Source organism: Ornithorhynchus anatinus, chromosome X5 (assembly GCF_004115215.2).
Source record: "Ornithorhynchus anatinus isolate Pmale09 chromosome X5, mOrnAna1.pri.v4, whole genome shotgun sequence".
In the NCBI taxonomy this organism is placed as follows: Eukaryota; Metazoa; Chordata; class Mammalia; order Monotremata; family Ornithorhynchidae; genus Ornithorhynchus; species Ornithorhynchus anatinus.
In genome coordinates, this window is record NC_041753.1 from 57,401,264 (window position 1) to 57,421,917 (window position 20,654).

At 43.0% G+C, this 20,654-nt stretch overlaps 1 protein-coding gene and 1 non-coding gene across 3 annotated transcripts in view; both read left to right on the plus strand.

Moving 5' to 3' along the window:
- Nucleotides 1-20,654, plus strand: part of MAMDC2 (MAM domain containing 2) — a 140,126-nt gene that overhangs the window by 47,783 nt on the left and 71,689 nt on the right. For both annotated transcript variants that reach the window (XM_029056086.2, XM_029056085.2), the window contains exons 3-5: nt 7,685-7,956; nt 12,163-12,247; nt 14,258-14,395. In XM_029056086.2, coding sequence (XP_028911919.1) covers nt 7,685-7,956; nt 12,163-12,247; nt 14,258-14,395 — 495 coding nt within the window. The remainder of the gene's footprint in view (nt 1-7,684; nt 7,957-12,162; nt 12,248-14,257; nt 14,396-20,654) is intronic.
- On the plus strand, nt 20,546-20,651 carry MIR1416 (microRNA mir-1416). Its single transcript, NR_034910.1, has one exon. It is a non-coding gene; the product is annotated as a microRNA mir-1416 (primary transcript).

Here is a 20,654-nt window from a genome sequence, read left to right on the forward strand (position 1 = left end):
GCCAAGGATGCTTCTGGAAGTGACCTCTGTGTGACCTTGGAGACCAGGGAAGAGATTAATCCAATGGTCTTGCTGTGGCAAGACCAGAACTTTTAGTGTGTAGAAGAAGCAGCAGAAGCACTTAGAAAAAGGGGAAGAAGGGACAAGAGGAAGGGGCATTAGGTCTGGCCCAGGAGCGGTAACCCTCTAGGAACCCTATGACTCACCTCCACAGTCTAGGCAGAAGGTAGCCCACGGCTGCATTCCAGGTGGTGGTAGCTTTGCTGCCATCTTAATCGACTGTGGTGTTGGCAGAGTCTCCCGTCACCTGGAGCCTGGCTGTGGATGTCTACTACTGGTGCCCCTAGGGTGATCGTGTTGGTTAAAAGGGACTCCAGTGCTTCCCAAAGAATCGAAGCAAGAACATAGATCTCAGAATTTCAGACCACGTGATCACCTTACCTCGGGCTGGTCTGACCGACCAACTGGATCAGACAAGACTTCCGAGGGAGGGGTGAGAGACCCCCGGCCTCTTCTTATGGGCAGGGAAGCAGTTTCCTACAAAGGTGGAGAAAAGACTGTTGCCTCACTGCTAGACCTGCACGACTCCACAGTACCTCTCTGGCCCTTCTCTCGCCCAGAAGAGTGACCAGACTCTGTCTAGCTTAGGGCTGGGGACGGAGTTCACATTCTTGTGTTGATCTGATCTTGCTCTAAACCTAGACCTGGACCAAAAGGCAACAGTATCCTTTAAAAAAACAGAAAGTTATTTTAACTGAATTTCCCAGCTTAAATGTTTAGTCTTCTGCTTTTGACTGTAAGCTCTTCGTGGGTAGGGAACACACCTACCGACTCTGTTGTATTGCACTCTCCCAAGTTCTTATTACGGTGCTCTGCAAACAGATTAATTGATTCTGACTGTTGGCATTTTTTCAAGCACCTACTTTAGATGCTTTTTTTTTTCCACCTCATCTAATAACAGTGACTCATTCCAGGGGGTACCTATAGAAAAAAGCCCTGGAGTTAAGAACCTCCATTCCTCAACCCCTTGGAACTTTTAAACTTAATGCATTTTTTTTCCTCTTCTCCCAAAGCTGGCACTGTTGTTGGCAGAATTACCAACCACTCCTCATAAAGACCCCGTGAAAGGATGGGGCACATGTCTGTGGTTGCAGTTTCAGTGTTTACAAACTACGTGCATTAAAGAACACCTTCTGGCAGTTTTTGACTTCTGGCGGAGCCAGTGCTTTATAATCTTTTAAAAATGCATTAACTTTGGTTGCCATAACTGGAATCATTATTTTCAGGAACTCAGTGAATGATGAGAATCGTTTTCCTATTGTTATGGGAACAAAAATGGAATTAGAACCATCAGAGAAGTGCTGATCGCACCACTATTTGTTAATGTGTTGCTGACCTATGCAGATTCTAATTCCTTAAAATGATGTTGTTTGATAAACTTAAAGTACTCTAATATGGAAGAGCAGTTCCCTGAATTGTCTTCCAAATGTTTTCTAACAAGCTTGTGTTTGGGGAACCTTTTAAGGATTAACATTGTATTTTTTGTTGGATCTTTAAAAAGGGAATTTAAAAACGAATATATGTATGTGAAAGAATCATAAGGAAATTTCACTGGTTGTGAGACTATTTGTGAGGGAAGCAGCAAGGCCTAACGGCCAGAGCATGGGCCTGGGAGTCAGAAGGACCTGGGTTCTAACCCAACTCCACCACTTGTCTGCTGCGTGAGCTTGGGCAAGTCACTTCACTTCTCTGGGCTTCAGTTACCTCATCTGTAAAATGGTGATTAAGACTGTGAACCCTATGTAGGACAGGGACTATGTCCAACTTGATTAGCTTGTATCTACCCTAGCACTTCGAACAGTGTTCAAGGCTTAGTAAGTGGTTAACGAATACCATCATCATTATTATTATTATTATTTTGTTACCAGGTGACAAAATTATTGTTTGAGCATCCTTCATTAAATTCATCTGTCCTGATCATGGCCTGTTGACAACTAGCTCCACCACTGACTCACTGTGGGACTTAAATTCTCGGGGTTGAGGTGGTTGATGTATGAGGTTTAGGTTATGCAAAAATTGTTGGGGGGAATAATACAGAAAAGGAGCAGAAGGACTGGGTGGGGCAGAGCAAAGGAATAAATAAAGTGTAAAGGGGAGGTTGATCAAATCAGGGTAATTGCTGGTGTCAGCAAGGAAGCACAAAAGGATTATCTTTCAAGCTAAATGGAACTCAGAATGGGATAAAAGGGCAAGATGATTGGAGAATCCTCAAGAAAAGGGTCGATGTTAAGAACACAAAATACTAAAAAAGGGAGTGCCTTGGAATGATAGAAAACAATAATCAAGAAGAGACAAGAGAATGAAGAGGACCTTCCTTTCCTCCCTGGACAGTCAGATAAGAAAAGTTTTCAAGTAGAGAGGTCATGTTAGTCAAACTGATGGTAGCTTCCTGTAAGAAGTGTGCAAAATCTCAGCCAGGAAATACCCCAGAGCATTCAAGCAGTCCTCTCTCAAATGCCCCAGACCACCCAAATAGCCCTTAGTCCCATAGCACTTATGTACATATCTGTAATTTGTTTACTTATATTAACGTTTGTGTCCCCCTCTGGACCATAAACTCATTGTGGGCAGGGAATGTATCTACCAACTCTGTGATATTGTACTCTGGCAAGCGCTTAGTAAAGTGCTCTACACAAAGTAAGTGCTCAATAAATACAATTTATTGATCGACATCAAGACTGGAAGAACAGCTTCCTGAGATAATAATTTGGTATTTGTTAAGCGCTTACTATGTGCCAAGCACTGTTCTAAGCGCTGGGTAGATACAAGGTAATTAGGTTGTCCCACGTGGGGCTCACAGTCTTAATCCCCATTTTCCAGATGAGGTAACTGAGGCACAGAGAAGTTAAGTGACTTGCCCAAAGTCACACAGCTGATGTGGCAGAGCCGGGATTAGAACCCACGACCTCTGACTCCCAACAGCAGGCTCTGGCCACTGAGCCACACTGCTTCTGAATTTGGGATATCGAAGGGAGTGAAGGGATTCATTCAGTCAGTCAATATTATTTATTGAATGCTTACTTTATGCAAAGCACTGTACTAAACTCTTGGGTGAGTTCAATATAACAACAGACACATTCCTGCCCACGATGAGCTCACAGTCTAGAGGGGGAGACAACGTGAATATAAACAAATAAATAAATAAATAAATAAATTACAGAGATATACATATATATACATATGTGCTGTGGGGATGGGAGGGAGGATGAATGAAGGAGCAAGTAAGAGTGGGGCAGAAGAGTGGTAGAAGAGGAGAGGAAGGCTTAATCGGGGAAATGCTTCTTGGAGGAGATGGGCCTTCTAATAATGTTGGTATTTATTAAGCGCTTACTATGTGCCGAGCACTGTTCTAAGTGCTGGGGTAGATACAGGGTAATCAGGTTGTCCCACGTGAGGCTCACAGTCTTAATCCCCATTTTACAGATGAGGTAACTGAGGCACCGAGAAGTCGAGTGCCTTGCCCGTAGTCACACAGCTGACAGGTGTTGGAGTCAGGATTAGAAACCATGACCTCTGACTCCTAAGCCCGTGCTCTTTACACTGAGCCACGCTGCTTCTAGGAATGAGAGTGGGGGTGCCTCCCAACCTTGCTCCTGAAGTTGAGGGGACCACTGGCTGGGCGATTCTCCAGTTCACCCACCTCCAGGAAATGGCATTGCTTCGGAACGCAGGATATGGCAGCTTGTGTTTTGGGTAACTATGATGGGATGCTATGGCAGTGGAAGTTGTGACTTTTGAGGGACTTCTCTTACAGGGATCCAGGTATGTGGATGGAGGGCTACAATCAGTAATACTCAACCTCAGTTTCCTAACCAGTAAAATGAATTTAAGATACTTATATCTTAGATTATATGTCCTGTATGGGACAGGGACTGTATCGGATCTGATTATCTGCCATCTACTGCAGAATTTAGCAAAGTGCTTTGGCCCGTAAGAATTGCTTAAGAAATATCATAATAATAATGATGATGATTTCATCCTGGAGACAGTTCTCTATAATAACAAATATATTCTATAGTTGAAAGGAGGAGGAAGATGAATATTTCTATTAAAAGCTATTTGTTTTTATGAGGTATCTACAATCAAAAGTAACATTATTTCTTAAATGTAAACAAGATGGAATCCCTAGGCCTCAGACCTTAATAATAGTTATAATAATAATAATTGTGGTATTTGTTAAGGGCTTCCTATGTGCCAGGCACTGCCCTAAATGCTGGGGTGGTTGCAAACAAATCAAGTTGGACACAGTCCCTGTCTCACAGACATAATCCCCATTTTACACTTGAGGTAACTGAGGCACAGAGAAGTTAAGTGATTTACCCAAGGTCACACAGCAGACAAATAGCAGAGCCAGGACTAGAACCCAGGTCCTTCTGACACTCAAACAGTGTGGCCAAGTGGATAGAGCACAGGCCTATTTTAGGAATCATGGCCTTGAAGTTCTGAACAGATTCAAAACATATTCCATAATAATAATAATAATAATGATAATAATGATATTTGTTAAGCACTTACTATATGCCAAGCACTGTTCTAAGCACTGGGCTAGATACAAGGTTATCAGGTTGTCCCATTTGGGGCATACAGTCTTGATCCCCATTTTACAGATGAGGTAACTGAGGCACAGAGAAGTTAACTGACTTGCCCAAAGTAACAGCTGACAAGGGGTGGATTCGGGATTAGAACCCATGAGCTCTGACTTCCAAGCCCATAGTCCCCAAGACCTCTCACACAGAATTGAGAAGGAAGTACCTTTTATTCTTCTTGGTTTGGTGGAAAAACATTTGTAAACTGGTAAGGGTGGACTGTTATCCTATCTTCTCCTCCTACCTTTGTATAGCCCCAACTGTTGGATCAATACTAATCTCTAGTTACTGTTGGGAATATTCATGGCCATTAATATCTCTCCTGTTGGCCCTTTGGATAGCTGAATGTTTAACATCTTATTATGTCATATCCCAGGCCCCAAACTGAGCATATCATCTCTCTGAAGCACTTGGTTTCTCTTGGCCCCAAGGGTGGATCAAGAAGGGTTTTTTAAATTTCAAGGATGACTATAGTTCAAATAAACATAAATGCCTGATGTCTTTTCTGAGCCAAATGGAAATGTAAACAAGCTGATTAAAAGTGCCAGGGGACATTTGGAAATGAATTGCCACTTAAAATCATATTCTTTGAGCAGGGAAGCTATTCAACCCAAGCAATTGGTAATTTTAGGCTGCCTTTTCAATGTATGTTTAAGCATCTCCAAAAACGTGACTGTCATATTTTGAAGCTCTAGAGAATGTGTCATCCAGTAGGGTTCTCACAAACCTAGTATGAAAATAGCCCAGCAATTGCTATCCACTGGCTCTTAATTATATGCTTCTTTTAATCCATCACTTAAAGTCAGTAAAAAAAGCAAGATCTTCCTGAAAATCGTTCCTCAGTAAATCTCTGAGCATTCTGGTTTCATCCATTCTTAAACGTCTTTGGAATCATTCATCAGAAATCCAAAACTTTGCTCACCTGCACACGCCCTAATAAATGGATTTTTGAAATGGGACAAGAACTGGATGAATTGCATAGAATTGGGGGCTGGGCGGGGGGAGGGAGGCACTGGGGAGGTTATGCAAAAATAGCCCTACACACCTAAGCCCATCATTACCATCTCCTTCCTTATCACATGATGCTGTGCTGATTCCAAGCAAGTTAAACATGTATTGTTCTCTTGCACTCTTCAGGCCTAGTTGGTCATTTGGAAGACTGGTGGAGAATTTTATTGTTTTTTGTAGTTCTGGATTCATTTGAGAGTGGATGGCAGATTGGAGCTTCATTTAGTTAAAACATAGTTCAAAACAGTTAATTCAATACTGAACAATCCCAGATGTTTTAGAAACCAACCAGCAAAACTATACTGTGGTATTTGTTAAGCGCTCACTATGTACCAGGCACTGTACTAAGCGCTGGGGTAGGTACCACCAAATCGGGTTGGACAAAGTCCCTGTCCCACATGGGGTTCACAGTCCTAATCCCCATTTTACAGATGAGTTAATTGGGGCCCAGAGAAGAGAAGTTTTTGCCCAAGGTCACACAGCAGGCAAGTGGTGGAGCTGGGATTAGAACCCAGGTCCTTCTGACTCCCAGGCTTGTGTTCTATCGACTAGGCCATGCTGCTTCGCTATATGAATGTTTTGAACTGTTTATGGGAGAAGCATGCTACTTAGCCATTCTCCCACCATCTCTTTGCTAATGCCTGTGTCTCTGCCTTCCTGATTCCCATAGGTTTCACAACTCTGGGCATCCACTTTATCTAATTCTGTTCTTCCCTGGAGCCTGTTTCTTCAAGACCCAATCACTCCTTACCCTATCTACCACACCAGCTTCAGGAAGAGATAGGGGAAAGTAGGAGAGTTATTAAAAAGGGGGCAGGCCTTAAGTCATACCTCCCATTTCTGTCTGTTTACCTTCCAGTTCCTGACCTTTGTTTCTTCCTAGTCTTCTGTTCAAGAGTATCTTTTTGTGAGGGAACTTGAAGAGGATGGGATGACTAAAAATGATCAGTCAGCAAGGGGAATGTGTGGAAAACTTGCTCATGGTGAATTGTTTCCTTTGGTCTCTGGGTAAGAGGGTGCACCTTTAGATCTGCTGAAATGTTATTTGGCTGAAATTCTGATACTTGGTGCTTTGGTCTTTCAATCAGTCCATCATATTTACTGGGCAGCTACTGTGTGCAGAGCACTGTACTAAGCGCTTGGGAGAGTACAAAACAACAATATTCATTCATTCAATAGTATTTATTGAGCACTTACTATGTGCAGAGCACTGTACTAAGCGCTTGGAATGAACAAGTCGGCAAGAGATAGAGACAGTCCCTGCCCTTTGACAGGCTTACAGTCTAATCGGGGGAGACAGACAGACAAGAACAATGGCAATAAAATATAGCAATATAGCAGACACATTCCCTGCCCACAAGGAGCTTACAGTCTAGAGGGGGAGATGGACATTAATATAAATAAATAAATTACAGACATGTACATAAGTGATGTAGGGCTGTGGCTTGGTGGTGAATAAAGAGAGCAAGTCAGGGTGATGCAGAAGGGAGTGGGAAAAGAGGAAAGGAGGGCTTAGTCAGGGAAAGTCTCTTGAAGGAAATGTGCCTTCAATAAGGCTTTGAAGGTGGGGAGAGTCATTGTCTGTTGGATATAAAAAGGAAGGGCATTTCAGGCCAGGGGCATGACGGGGGTGAGTGGTCAGCAGCGAGGTAGATGAGACTGAAGCGCAGTGAGTAGGTTGGCATTAGAGGAGTGAAGTGTGTGGGCTGGGTTGTAATAGAAGAGTAGCAAGGTGAGGTAAGAGGGGCCAAGGTGACTGACTGCTGTAAAGCTGATGGTCAGGAGTTTTTGTTTGATGCGGCAGTGGATGGGCAACCACTGGATGTTTTTGAGGAGTGGGAAAACATGGCCTGAACGTTTTTGTAGGAAAATGATGTGGGCAGCAGAATGAAGTATGGACTGGAGTGGGAGAAACAGGAGGCGGGAAAGTCAGCAAGGAGGCTGATAGAGTAAATACATACTGTGATACCATCTATTCTTCAAGTGGCAAACACTTGATGATTCTCATACTTTCTCTTATGCATTTATAGGTCATTACATTTACATGGACACTTCCTTTGCTACTCAAGGAGAGAAAGCGGTTCTGCTGAGCCCTGAACTACAAGCAGAGGAGTGGAGCTGTATTAGGCTGGTCTATCAGATCACCACATCTTCAGAGACTTCATCTGATCCTAGCCGGCTAAATCTCTATGTGAGATTTGAAGGAGAAAACTTTGATCGTTTATTATGGTCGGCCAAAGAACCATCAGATAGCTGGCTTATAGCCAGTCTAGATTTGAGAAACAGCACAAAGAAATTCCAGGTAGGTAGACACAATGAGGAAACAAAATGCTGGGTGAGTTATATGGGTTTCATACTGTACCTAGCTCTTTGTTGTGACATCTGTTACATGACCATTTATTTGGTGTGCCGGGGGCTGGCTGTATCCGAGAAAGAAATATCTTTCTTAAAGGAGTTTATTGAATAGAAAATAAAAACCCATTCAGCGAACTCTAAACCAGATTTCCCTGTTCTCCAAAACTCATTTAATACAACATTCAAATAATAATTGGTATGGTATTGAAATATTTGCAAAAGAAAGTCTTAGTAAACAAGTTTTAGGGAACATTCTAGTTTTCTTAGAATGTGTTTTTATCTTGGACAATTCTTTCACATAATGATTTGAGAAGAAACCTTAGTACTGCGATGGACTTGCGATTTCTATGACAATCGTGCTGTTGGCATCCCAGGTTGTCTGGGCATCCTATCAAGTCCAACAACCTTAAAATTACGGTCTCACATGACCACGCCTCCTCCTCCCCCAGTCACGAGGCAATCCAGACTCCTCCTAATGGTCACCCCCATGGTCATATGCAAACCAGAATCACCCCTAATGTCCTCCCCAGTTTGGTTGGATATTTGTGAGCCTGGATCTTGTGTGTGGCTCCAGGGAAAGACTAGCACCAGCTGGAAATAATGTTTGGGTGTGAAATGCAGCCCACTGCTTTCAAACATGCTCATTTATCCCCGATGCTGAAAAAACCCTCCTTTGCCCGCCCCCGCCCCCCCCCCCCCCCAGCTCCTTCCCGTTATTGCTCCCTATCCCTCCTATCATTTCTCTTCAAATTTCTGGAGTAAATTGCCTCACTTGCTGCTTCCATTTCCTCTCCAATTCCCTCCTTAACCCTCTCCAATCTGGCTCCCACTCCTTCCGTTCCATGGAAACTGTCTTCTCTAAGACCACCAGTGACCAACTTCTTGCTAAAGCCAATAGTCTCTACTCCATCCTAATCCTAATCCTCCTCAACTTCTCAGATGCCTTTAACCCTGTGGACCACCCCCTTCTCCTGGAAACACTATCCAACCTCTTTTCTACTTTCACTGTCCTCTCCTGGTTCTCCCTCTATCACTCTGGGTGCTCATTTTCAGTCTCTTTTGCAGGCTCCCCCTCTGCCTCCCACCCTCTAACTGTGGGAGTCTCTCAAGGCTCGGTTCTGGGACCCCTTCCATTCTCTCTATACACTCGCTCCCTTGGAGAACTCATGGCTTCACTCCCAGGGCTTCAATTACCATCTCCCTGTGAATGATTCCCAAAACTACCTCTCCAGCCCTGACCTCTCTCCTTCTCTGCAGCCTCACATTTCCTCCTGCCTTCAGGACATTCAACCGTATTTATTCAGCACTTACTTTGTGCAGAGCACTGTACTAAGTGCTTGGAATATACAATTTGGCAACAGATAGAGATAATCCCTGCTCAATGATGGGCTCACAGTCTAATCCGGGGAGACAGACGGACAAAAACAAGACAACATAATCACGATAAATAGAATCAAGGGGATGTACACCTTATTAACAAAATAAATAGGGTAATAAAAATATATACAAATGAGCGCAGTGCTGAGGCGAGGGGAAGGGAGAGGGGGAGGAGCAGAGGGAAAAGGGGCTTAGCTGAGGGGAGGTGAAGGGGAGAAGGGGGAGGGAGCAGAGGGTGGAAGGGGAGCAGAGAGGGAGCAGAGGGAAAAGGGGAGCTCAGTCTGGGAAGGCCTCTTAGAGGAGGTGAGCTCTCAGTAGGGCTTTGAAGTGGGGAAGAGAGTTAGACATCTAGATTTGGATGTCCTGCCCACACCTCAAACTTAGGTCCCAAACAGAACTCTTCATTTTCCTTCCCAAACCCTGTCCTCCCCTTCTTTCCCATCACTGCAGACAGCGCTACTATCCTCCCTGTCTCCCAAGCCCATAACCTTGGCAATGTCTTCAACCCATCTCTCTCATTCAATCCACTTATTCATTCTGAATTCTGTTGGTTCTACCTTAATAACCACTAAAATCTGCCCTTTCTTCTCATTTCAAAATGCTGATCCAAGCACTTGGCTAGCTATTGACTACTGCATCAGCTTCCTCACTGTCTTCTCTGTCTCTTGTCTCTTCCTACTCAGTCCTTACTTCACTCTGCTTGCTGCCCAGATCATTTTTCTAAAAAAAAAAAAAAATTCAGTTCTCCACTCCTCAAGAATTTTCAGTGGTTACTCAGCCACTGCACATGAATGAGAAACTTATCATTGGCTTTAAAACACTTTGACAGCTCACCGCCTCCTATTATATCTTGCTGATTTCCTGCTGCTACCCAACCTGTACACTTCACTTATCTAATGCCAACCTGCCTACTGTACCTCGATCTTGTTTATCTCTCTACCGACCCTTTGCCCATGTCCTCCCTCTGGCCTGGAACTCCCTCCCGCTTCATATATGATGGACCCCACTCTCTGCACCCTCAAAGCCTTATTAAAACATCTCTAAGCCCTCATCTCCCCTCCTCCCTCTTCCTCCTGTGTCAATTCTGCACTGAGATCTGTACCCCTTAACCTCTTGATATTCACCGAGCACTTAGGTGCATATCCATAATTTACTTTAATATCTGTCTCCCCATGTAGACCGTAAGGATCCCTTTGGGCAAGAAATGTGTCTACCAACTCTGTTGCATTGTACTCTCCCAAGTGCTTAGTGCAATGCTCTGTACCCAATAAGCACTCAATAAATAAATTTTAGGACATACCGATTAAAAAAGACATACTTGACCTTCATGGAAGGATTTCCTCATTGTGCCTCTGAAGGCGTTGTGTGGTGCAGTTCGTTCAGTCAATCGTATTTATTGTGTTTTAAGAATGAGGGGCAATCTACACAGATGTTGACCCATTTCAGTAGCATCTCAGGATGTTGGCACGCCTTGGCATTTAACCAATTCAGTAAACTCCAGGGCAAAATGGGGATTGCCACTTGCCTCTAGAGAGGCTGACAAAAGGGACAAGGGCACACCAGTCTCCCACATCCAGAATCAGGCTAGTTCTGGACTTCCAGAAAGACTGGTGATTTGCTGGGGCTGCAGATGGAGAATGGAGTGACCTCCTTGGTCTGGAGTCCCCCCAGTTCTGCTTTGGATCCAGGCTGGCCCCTTATCTGAATGAACAGTCTGGTTCTTGGTTGGGAGGCGGGAAGCACTGGAATTCCAGTCTGCTCTGAGGTATCTCTGGGAGATCCAGACCAACCTGGCCTTTTCCATTTGGATTGGAGCCTCCGAGGAGAGGCTCCTGCTCTGGGGTTGGTCCTGTGGTATGGGAGGAGAACGGATCTAGAAGCTAATCTCCCAGGAGCACACCTGCCACAGAATCTCTGATAGATGCCATTGATTGATTATTTTTATTGTTACTGTTGCTACTGTTACCATTGTTCTTTCTTGAGTAACTTGATTCTATGAGCTCTTGAAAATGAAATAATTTGTTAGGAAAATAAAACATTTAAAATTAAATATATGAAGGTTGGGGGATCAGCAAAGGGCCTTCGGTGGCCACCCTGGTTCCAGGTGAAGGAGAGGTATGAAGAGTAAATGCGTATAACCTGGGAAAGAAAATATTTAACTTTTTTTTGGATGGTATTTGTTAAGTGCTTACTATGTGCCAAGCACTGTTCTAAGCACCTGGGTAGATACAGGGTAATCAGGTTGTCCCACATGGGGCTCACAGTTTTAATCCCCATTTTACAGATGAGGTAACTGTGGCCCAGAGAAGTTAAGTGGCTAGCCCAAAGTCACACATCTGACAAGTGGCAGATGTTGGATTAGAACCCATGACCCCTGACTCCCAAGCCTCTGGTCTTTCCACTAAGCCACTCCTTGCAGTACACCCTTGATAACTTGGTCTGTGTTTGAAAGTAATAAAATGGCATTTAAAAAAATGTCTACAATTTGGCCTTTTCACTGATTCAGTTCACTTTACCTCACCTGTCTTAATCTGAATGTGATGTTTACTTTCTAATCAGCAGCAATGACTTCAAATGGTAAAGGACAACTAATGTGGGCATGTATGTATGTATTTTAAAATATTTATAAAGAGGGTGAGACTGGAATCTTAGTTTGTATTAGGTCACTGAAAGCCATGTCAGGGTCACAGGATTTGATTACTCAAGCAGAGTAGCTGATAAACTGCAAGTAAGAGGACGATATTCTTATTGTCTTTCTTTTTCATGTGCTATACAGATTTTAGTAGAAGGTGTACTGGGGCTGGGGACCACAGCTGGAATTGCAGTCTTTGAAATTAAGATGACAACTGGCTACTGCATTGGTAAGAAGCTTCTCATTTTCAGTGCAACAGAAAATAATCTTTTGCTAATGTACTTTACTATTCCAACCTTAAAAATGCTGCTCAGGTGTATTAAGCACCTGGAATCCTAGAGAGGAAATTGCTCTGTATAAAGTTCAGGAGTTTACTTAGTTTTGCCTGTTTCCCTAGCATTCAGTAAGTTAAATTTGAGTGTTTATTCACTAAAGGGCAGTTTGCTAAAATTTTCCTGTACTCTCTGGATGGCTGCAAAAACTAGGTATTGCCTTTTCATTATGTAATGATATCTGTTTTTGCTCTCACTTTCTCTCTCTCTCTCTCTCTCTGTTTATATATATTTAGCATATGGTTTCATATTGCAAAAGAAAAATGTCATCATGCTTTATCTCCTCTTTGTGACTTCATCCTTATTTTTATACTCGTATGTTCCTTTCTTTCTCCTGGAGTTTAACAAAGGGGATGAAGCTGATACCCCTTGCCAATGTACTAGAATCTGGCTGTGGTAATAATTTAAAGTGGGAGGGGAAAAAAGCACAGTGATGTAGATGGAGTGTGATTAACTACAGTCTTCATACTTAGGTCTTTATATTCACTTTAACCATTATTTTTTCAGTAGGTTCTCATGTCCTTGGGGATCATTCTTACAAAAATTTTATATAAAGAAGATTTAACTCTACAACATTCTCATTTCGATTATTTATAATAGCTTTGTCTAACTCATGACCTGCCAGTCACATGGGGCCCACTGTAAAGTTCTGGGGATGGAAAATAGGAGGGAAAGGGGAGATGGAGGGCAGAAGAGGGGGGGAATAGGACTTATCTACTTAGTAAAGAAAACATGCTCAGTGTACTTCACCAAACAGGGCAGCTGAAGTTGCCATGCTGCTAGGTATCTATGTATGTGTATGTGGCAGGATGGAGAATGTTTCTGCCCTGTCATCTCTCTATCTGACTCTCTCTGTTTCTCTCTATCTGTCATCTGTGCCTCTCTGTCTCTGTCTTCCATGTCTCCCAGCCTCTGCATTTTTCTCTCACTTTCCTGTTTAAGACTGTACTTCACCATGTCTTCAAATAATTCTGCTCTCCAGAATTGCGTGTGCCCCCTTTCAGTTCATCGCACAGCAGCTGTTTGAGTATCCTTTGTCCTTATTCCTCACATGTCCTACCCACTGAAACTGTGTTGCTGTGAGGCCTGGGTAACATAGCCTCCTGGGATAGCTCTCCTCCAAGCAGTGATCTTACCCTTGCCACAGCAGGCTGACTTCACCACTGGCAACTTCCCAGGATCTGCCAGAACCTGTTCTGGCTGGGATAGGGGTGAGGGCTCAATCATGGGGCTTAGATCCAGGAGCCAAGCCATCTAGCCTCAGGATCATCTTCCCTGTGGGAAAAGAAAAACAAAACTCTCTGCCCCCGTTGCCAAAGCATTCATTCTAATTCATTCTCTCTTTCTCTCTTTCCCTCTCCCCCTTCCTCTCTCCATACATATACACACTTCCTTTTGCACACAAACTTATACATAGATGCAAGAAATAAGAAGGAAAGGAAACTGCACATAATTGCATACAACTGGTATGTCTTCTTCATTAGAGGATAAATATATTGATGGGTAAGACTGTATCTTTCACTTTGATTATACTCTCCCAAGACCCTAGTACAGTGCTCTACAAACAGAAGATGTTCAGTAAATAATCATATTTAGATAGCACTTATTGAATGCAGAGCACTATACTAAGCATTTGGAAGAATACAATCTAATTGGTAGACATATTCCCTGCCCACACGGAGCTTATAGTTTAGAGGAGGAGAATGAGTGAAAGAAGAAAAAATGAAAACCAAATAAAATTAAGAGGACCTAAGGAAAAATAACGTAGAGACAGCACATGGGTTGGTGAGTGAGACTGTTGCTGAAGGAATAAATTTCTTTTTGCCACTAATCTTTCATTTGGGCTTTATTGAATACATGTGCCTTGAGATGTGGTTCAATCTCCATTGCACTTTTTTCTTTTTCAGAGTGTGATTTTGAAGAAAACCATCTCTGTGGCTTCATGAACCGCTGGAATCCCAACGTGAACTGGTTTGTTGGTGGAGGAAATATTCGGAACTTGCATTCTGTGCTTCCTGAAGATCACACCCTCAAGAGTGAATTTGGTAAGTCAGGGACAAATGCAGGAGTTGATTGGATTGATCTCTTTGCATATGTGAACTGATGGAGACATATCTTTGGCGGTCCACTCTGTCAGCCTAGGGAGCTCAATTTAGCCAGGACTCACTGACTAGAGCAGTAGAAAACAAGTCACACTGCAGATATTAGGAACGCTTTAGGACAAAGAGTCGCGAATCAGCCAAGAATGTCAGATGTGCTGTGACTCAAGAGAAGAAAAGCGAAAAGGTTCAGCCACCAATTTTGCCTTTCATTCTCAAATCTCCCTGTTTGTTGGGCCAAAGATGGTTCCTTCAGAGACTTAGGTTTGTGAGGCCCCCTCCGTCCCTCCACATTAAAGCACAAGAAAATAAGCTGTTGGCACAAATTGAAATTAGCGTGGAATAGAGTAGATATGTTCTTACTTCAGTACACATCGTGCAGTGGCCCAAGGCCTGTGTAGAGGTCTGCAGTGCCTGACAGGTGGTTTATGAAAGAAGTGGCAAAGAGGGCTCCCTCTGATTAGTCCATCAATTAGTATTATTTATTGAGTACTTACTGCGCACTGAGCACTATACTAAGGGGTTGGGAGAGTACAATACAGTAGAATTGATAGACAGAATTGCTGCCCTCAACTGAGGAGACAGATGTTAAAATCAATTATCGATAGGAGAAGCAGCATCCTATAAGGATATGTACCTGAGTGGGGTGGGGTGGGGTTGGGGTGAAGAGCAAAACGCTTAGGGGATGCAGATCCAAGTGCATAGGTGAAGCAGAAGGGAGGAAGAGTAGGGTGGGGGAATGAGGGATTAGTCGGGGAGGCCTCTTGGAGGAGATACAAACTTAGTAAGGCTTTGAAAATGGGGAGAATGGGGTGGGGGTAGGGGGAGTCTGGTAGATATAAAGAGGGAGAAAGTTCAAGGCAGGAGGGACCATCAGAGCAAGAGGTCGACAGGAAGAGAGATGAGATTTAGGTATACACTGCATAGGGTGGCGTAAGAGGAGCAAAGTGTACCGACTGGGTTGCAGCAGGAGAGGAATGAGATTAGATAGGAGGGGGAGAACTGATTGAGCTCCTTAAAGACTATGATAGGGAGTTTCCATTTGATGTGGAGAGGATCAGTAACCACGGGAGGTTTTTGAGAAGTGAGGAGAAGTATAGACCTATCCTTCTGTCTCACAAGATCATAACCTTGTCATTGTCCTCAACTCATCTCTCTCATTCAATTTGTTACTAAATCCTGTCCGTTCTACCTTCACAACATCGCTAAAATCCATCCTTTCCTCTCCATCCAAACTGCTACATTGCCGATCCAACTCTGTTGGGTTGTACTCTCCTAAGTGCTTAGTACAGTACTCTGCACACAGTAAGTGCTCAATAAATACCATTGATTGATTTCTCAAAAATCGATCCAGGCAGCAGAGCAAAGAATGGACTCGAGTGGGAAGAGGCTGGAGGCAGGGAGGTCAGCAAGTACCTATTCCACTGCAGCAGACAGTGCCTGGGATTGCTCTGAAGTGCAGGGGCAATAAATAGTGCCCCTTTTCCACTCCTCAGAAGAGAATTTCTGATCTGATCCTAAACCCCTAAATGACCAGGGAAGCCCCAAATCTCTCCCACAGTTTCAAAGAATTATCATTCTGCTCTTCTGCAGAATGGAGGGAGGAGGAGCAGGGAGAAGGGGCTGGGGCAGGGGTTTGGCATAAGTACATGGAATAAAATCTGGGCTCCCCCAATTGGCTTATGAGTGGTTGAGAGTGAAGTGGCTTCTTCATAGTATAAGGGTTTTAACTCTGCTTCAGGGGGTGATCAAAGATGTGAACTAAAACCCCACCTACTGTTCTTTGCCCTGTTACTTTCAACTTATGCCAACAGCTTGTTTTCTTGAGCCCCATCAGCACCTGATTAGTGTCCTTAAAAGGTCCTGAAGCCAATATATGGCATTTTGATGTATTATGAAAACAATACACTTTTACAGATGTTACTGTTTTTAAATTCGGTAACTTGAAGTTTGAGAAGCAGGCTGGCCTAGTGTAAAGAGCATGGGCCTGGGAGTCAGAGGACCTGGGTTCTAATTACAGCTCCACCATTCGTCTGCTGTGTGACCCTGGGCAAATCACATAACTTCTCTGTGCTTCAGTTTACTCATTTGTAAAATGGGGTTTAAATCCTTCTCTCTCCTACTTGGACTGTGAGCCCCATGTGAACAGGGACCGTATCCAACCTGATGATCTTGTATCTACCGCAGCGTTTAGTATAGTGCCCAGACATACTAAGAGCTTAACAAGTACCATAATTATTCATAATTATTATAGTTAAGCATGTGACTATATTCTTTTTTTTGCTATCACAGATTATTTGCCAATTTTAGCCCATTTTTCCAACTCTCTGCTTCTCCTTTCTATGCGTAAAGTGAAGGTCATTGGCGTGAATGAGAGCTCAGATTCTCATTGGCTGCATAGGAGATTCCCGCCCCCCGCCCCTGCCTCGCTGAGTAGTTTTACCCTTTTTCATTTCATTTTATTTGGCCTTCTCTCTGTTTCCGACATGTACCTGTTTTTCTCTTCAACAATTCTATCTAGGATTCAGAGGAATTATGCCTAGAGTTTCGGGAGCCCTAAAGAGTAATCACAAATCACACTGAAGAGGCTAAAGTTTGAATTGTCTAGTTTTACATCAAGTCCTAATTTGAATCATCATTTTGAAAAAAAAACTAAAATAAAACTAAGGAAACTGTTTCCTGAGAGAGATACAGTACTTTACATAGAAGGAACTGAAATTGGAAGCTTTTTATAATGCTTTCACTCCTTCCCTCCAATTATAATGAAACCTTATAGGATTTGGTAATTTTTGAAATGGCACATTTTACCTAAAGACTTGGGATTTTTGTAGCTATACATACTCTGTAGCTTGCAAAGAAAGTGCACTGCCCACTCAGGAGCTGTAACTGGAAACATTACAAATACCATTTAATATGACATATTCATTCTGGTGGAGAGGGTAGAGCATCTTAAAAGATGTAATTTATTTCAACATCTGTCTTCCCATCTAGACTGTAAGCTCCTTGTGGGCAGGGACTGTGTCTATCAACTCTGTTGTATTGCACTCTCTCAAGCATGTGGTACAGTGCTCTGCGCACAGTAAGTGCTCAGTAAATACCATTGATTGACTGACCCAGTAGAAGGAGTAAGAATAACAGTGCTGAATCCATCCGCTAATTCTTTTCACATTCCTACAGTTGGATATTGGATATTTTTTACACAGGAAGAAGTGCAGGTTGGGTGGTTTGGGAACTTGCCAAAATCAGCTGATAAGTCAGCAGCAGAGCTGAGATAATAATAATAATGGTATTTGTTAAGCGCTTAACTATGTGCCAGGCACTGTACTAAGCCCTGGGGTGGATACAAGCATATCGGGTTGGACACAATCCCTGTCTCACGTGGGGCTCACAGTCTCAATCTCCACTTTACAGATGAGGTAACTGAGGCCCAGAGAAGTTAAGTGACTTTCCCAAAGTCACACAGCTGACAAGTGGCAGAGTTGGCATTAGAACCCATGACCTCTGACTCCCAAGCCCCGGCTCTTTCCACTGAGCCACACTGCTTCTCATCTATTTCTAGATCACCTAATTCCCAATCTAGTGATCTCATAACTATTAGCCTTACAAGTTTAAAACTTGCAGTTAGAACTGTTGGAGAAATGGTGGAAGAAACCAACAGAGAAGTCCTTTGAATAATGGTACTTTGGACCAGAGGTCTGGACACAGTACCCATTAATAGCAATTGTGGTATTTGTTAAGTACTTATTCCATGCCATAAACTGTACTAAGCACTGGGGTAGATACAAGATAATAAGATCAGACATAGTCTCTGGCCCATGTGAGGAAACACAGTCTAACTGGGAGAGTAAACAGTACTGAATCCTTATTTTGCAGATTAGGAAACTGAGACATAGAGAGATCAAGTGACTTGCCCAAGGCCATACGGGCAATGAATGGCAGAACTGGGATTAGAATCCAGGTCCCATGATTCCTAGGCCCGTGCTCTTTCCACTAAGCCACTTTACTTTTCATTGAGTTGGTGCTCATCTGTTGAGTAGCTAGTGTTTGCAGGCCTTGAGGAATATTCAAAGGAAATAAATCATAATCTCTGCCCTCAAGGAATTTACAAGTTAATGGAGAGACAATTGATTGCAAACCAGGTTGTGCCCCATTCCCTGAAAAGTGGTCTAAGGAATCATACCGTCATTCCTTCCTTGTCCGTCTTCTGATATTCGGTAGCTCAGTTGATGTGGCATATTCTAGACACTGATATTTTCTGCTCTTCCAAGCACGGCATCAAAAATATCCTTAGTATTTCCCGTAAGTGAAAGTGTCATGCACATCCCATTACACATGCCATATCCTCACTCTCTTTGGTGTGGGCTGCTGCAAAGCAAAAGAATCAGTCAGTCAATCAATCAGGGTTATTCGAGTGCTTATGGTGTACTTACTATACTAAGCGCTTGGGAGAGAACAATACAACTGAATTTGTAGACATATTCCCTGCCCACAGTGAGCTTACAGTCTAGAGGGGGAGACAGACATTAATAAAAATAAGTAATTTATAATATATAATTCAAAGATATGTACATAATGTTGTGGAGTTGGGGCTGGAGTGATTATCAAATGCTGAAAGGTCACAGATCCAAGTGCACAGATGACACAGAAAGGAGAGTGAGCCAGGGGAAAGAGGACTTAATTGAGGAAGGCCTCTTTGGAGGAGATGTGACCTTAAAAGAAGAGAAAAGCAGTGTTGCCTAGGGGATAGAGTATGGGCCTGGGAGTCAGAAGGACCTGGGTTCTAACACCGGATCCTCTGCTTGTCTGCTGTGTGGGCTTGGGCAAGTCACTTTACTTCTCTGGGCCTCATGGGGATTAAGACTGTGAGCCCCATGTGGGCCATGGACTGTGTCCAACCTGATTATCATGTATCTATCACAGTGCATAAGACAGTGCCTGGCACATAGTAAGTACTTAACAAATACCATAAAAAAAGAAGGAAGACTGAGAGGGAAAAGGCGGACATTCCTCTTTCTTTTAAACTTCTGGAGGAGGTTTCAAAAAATACTGAGAGGCGCTCTATCTCTCTCTTTCTCTCTCCAACCTTCATGGTAGTCTCTCCCAGAAAGTAAAGGCATGAACGAGTAGCAGCATGGCCTAGTGGAAAAAGCACAGACCTGCATGTCAGAAGACCTAGGTTCTAATTCCAGCTCCACCACTTATCTGCTGTGTGACCTTGGACAAGTCACTTCACTTCTCTATGCCTCAGTTACCTCATCTGTAAAATAGGGATTAAGACTGTGAGCTCTACGTGGGACATGGACTGTGTCCAACCTGATTATCTTGTAGCTATCCCAGTGCTTAGTATAGTTCCTGGCACATAGTAAATACTTAATGAATACCTTAAAAAAGCACTGCATTCCAGCATTCTACACCATAGACCCAAGCAGCTTGGTAGCTTTACAAATGTAGCGGTTCATCCATTAAAATATTGCCCTTTTTTTCAGTAGAATAGCTTTAAGTGGCAGCAACAGCCTACAGAAATTTCTATAGGAGATAGGGGTGAAAATTTCAAATGAATAATCTGAGGATTATTTACTTCTAATAAAATAAAAAGTTGAAGAGCTGTTACCTAGATGGCTCAAGTAGGATTGGGGTAAAGACTCAAATTTGACTTGGGCTTCATTCAAAAATTGTCTCCATTCCAACTTTTGACCTAACCTCAGGTTTATTGATTTTGCGAAATGATCTATCAAGTTTGATGGTAAAACAAAAGTTATTCAGCTCAGGTGGCTGTGCCAACAACTATAGGTAAGGTGTTTGCTGGACACAATATTCTTACAATTTAAATATCATAGTGGAACCCCTAGTCCCTGGTGGCCCCTGTGCTTTCAGAAGAAAACTGAGCAGGAAAAAAAGAGATTAAAGACCCACCGAAACCTTGAGAATCCTTCATAGGACTTTATTGCATTCTCTTAAATATAGAAGGAGGCCTTGATGGAAAAAAACTACAACAAAAAACAAAATACAAGCAATACAACTTCCAAAGGAAGAAGATGGAGAAGGATCAGTTTCAAAATCTAAAATAAACTCAGACCTCTGACCAATAGCCAATGACTGGGCAAGTAACCAATGGCTGTCACTCTTTCCTTAACTCATGCCGCTGTGCATTCTCTTCTTTCGCAACAGGGTGGGTTGAGTACAAAGTGCCGGTCTAATCCAGCTA